The 209-nt window shown below is 56.0% G+C and overlaps 1 protein-coding gene across 1 annotated transcript in view; it reads right to left on the bottom strand.

Annotated features, from left to right (window-relative positions):
- Positions 1 to 209, bottom strand: part of LOC119582084 (vitamin K-dependent gamma-carboxylase-like) — a 6460-nt gene that overhangs the window by 5499 nt on the left and 752 nt on the right. Inside the window, exon 3 of the mRNA XM_037930331.1 lies at positions 28 to 193. Within this exon, the coding sequence (XP_037786259.1) occupies positions 28 to 193 (166 nt within the window). The remainder of the gene's footprint in view (positions 1 to 27; positions 194 to 209) is intronic.

Genomic DNA, 209 nt, shown 5'->3' with positions numbered 1-209 from the left:
AGCCAAAACCGATTTCTCCCTACCCACCAGCAGCGGTGAGGATCAGACAGCAGGAGGATGAACGACAGCAGACCGTACAGATAGGAGTGGTTGTTCCAGGAGGATTTGTCCAGGAGGAACAGGTACCAGTACGAAGCCACGAAGACGCTGCAGGAGACGCGCCACAGGAGACCGAGAGATATCATGGCGGAGCCTTTGGGGAAAACAGG

Source organism: Penaeus monodon, chromosome 15, assembly GCF_015228065.2.
Source record: "Penaeus monodon isolate SGIC_2016 chromosome 15, NSTDA_Pmon_1, whole genome shotgun sequence".
NCBI lineage: Eukaryota > Metazoa > Arthropoda > Malacostraca > Decapoda > Penaeidae > Penaeus > Penaeus monodon.
This window is presented reverse-complemented; position numbering and strand designations above follow the sequence as displayed.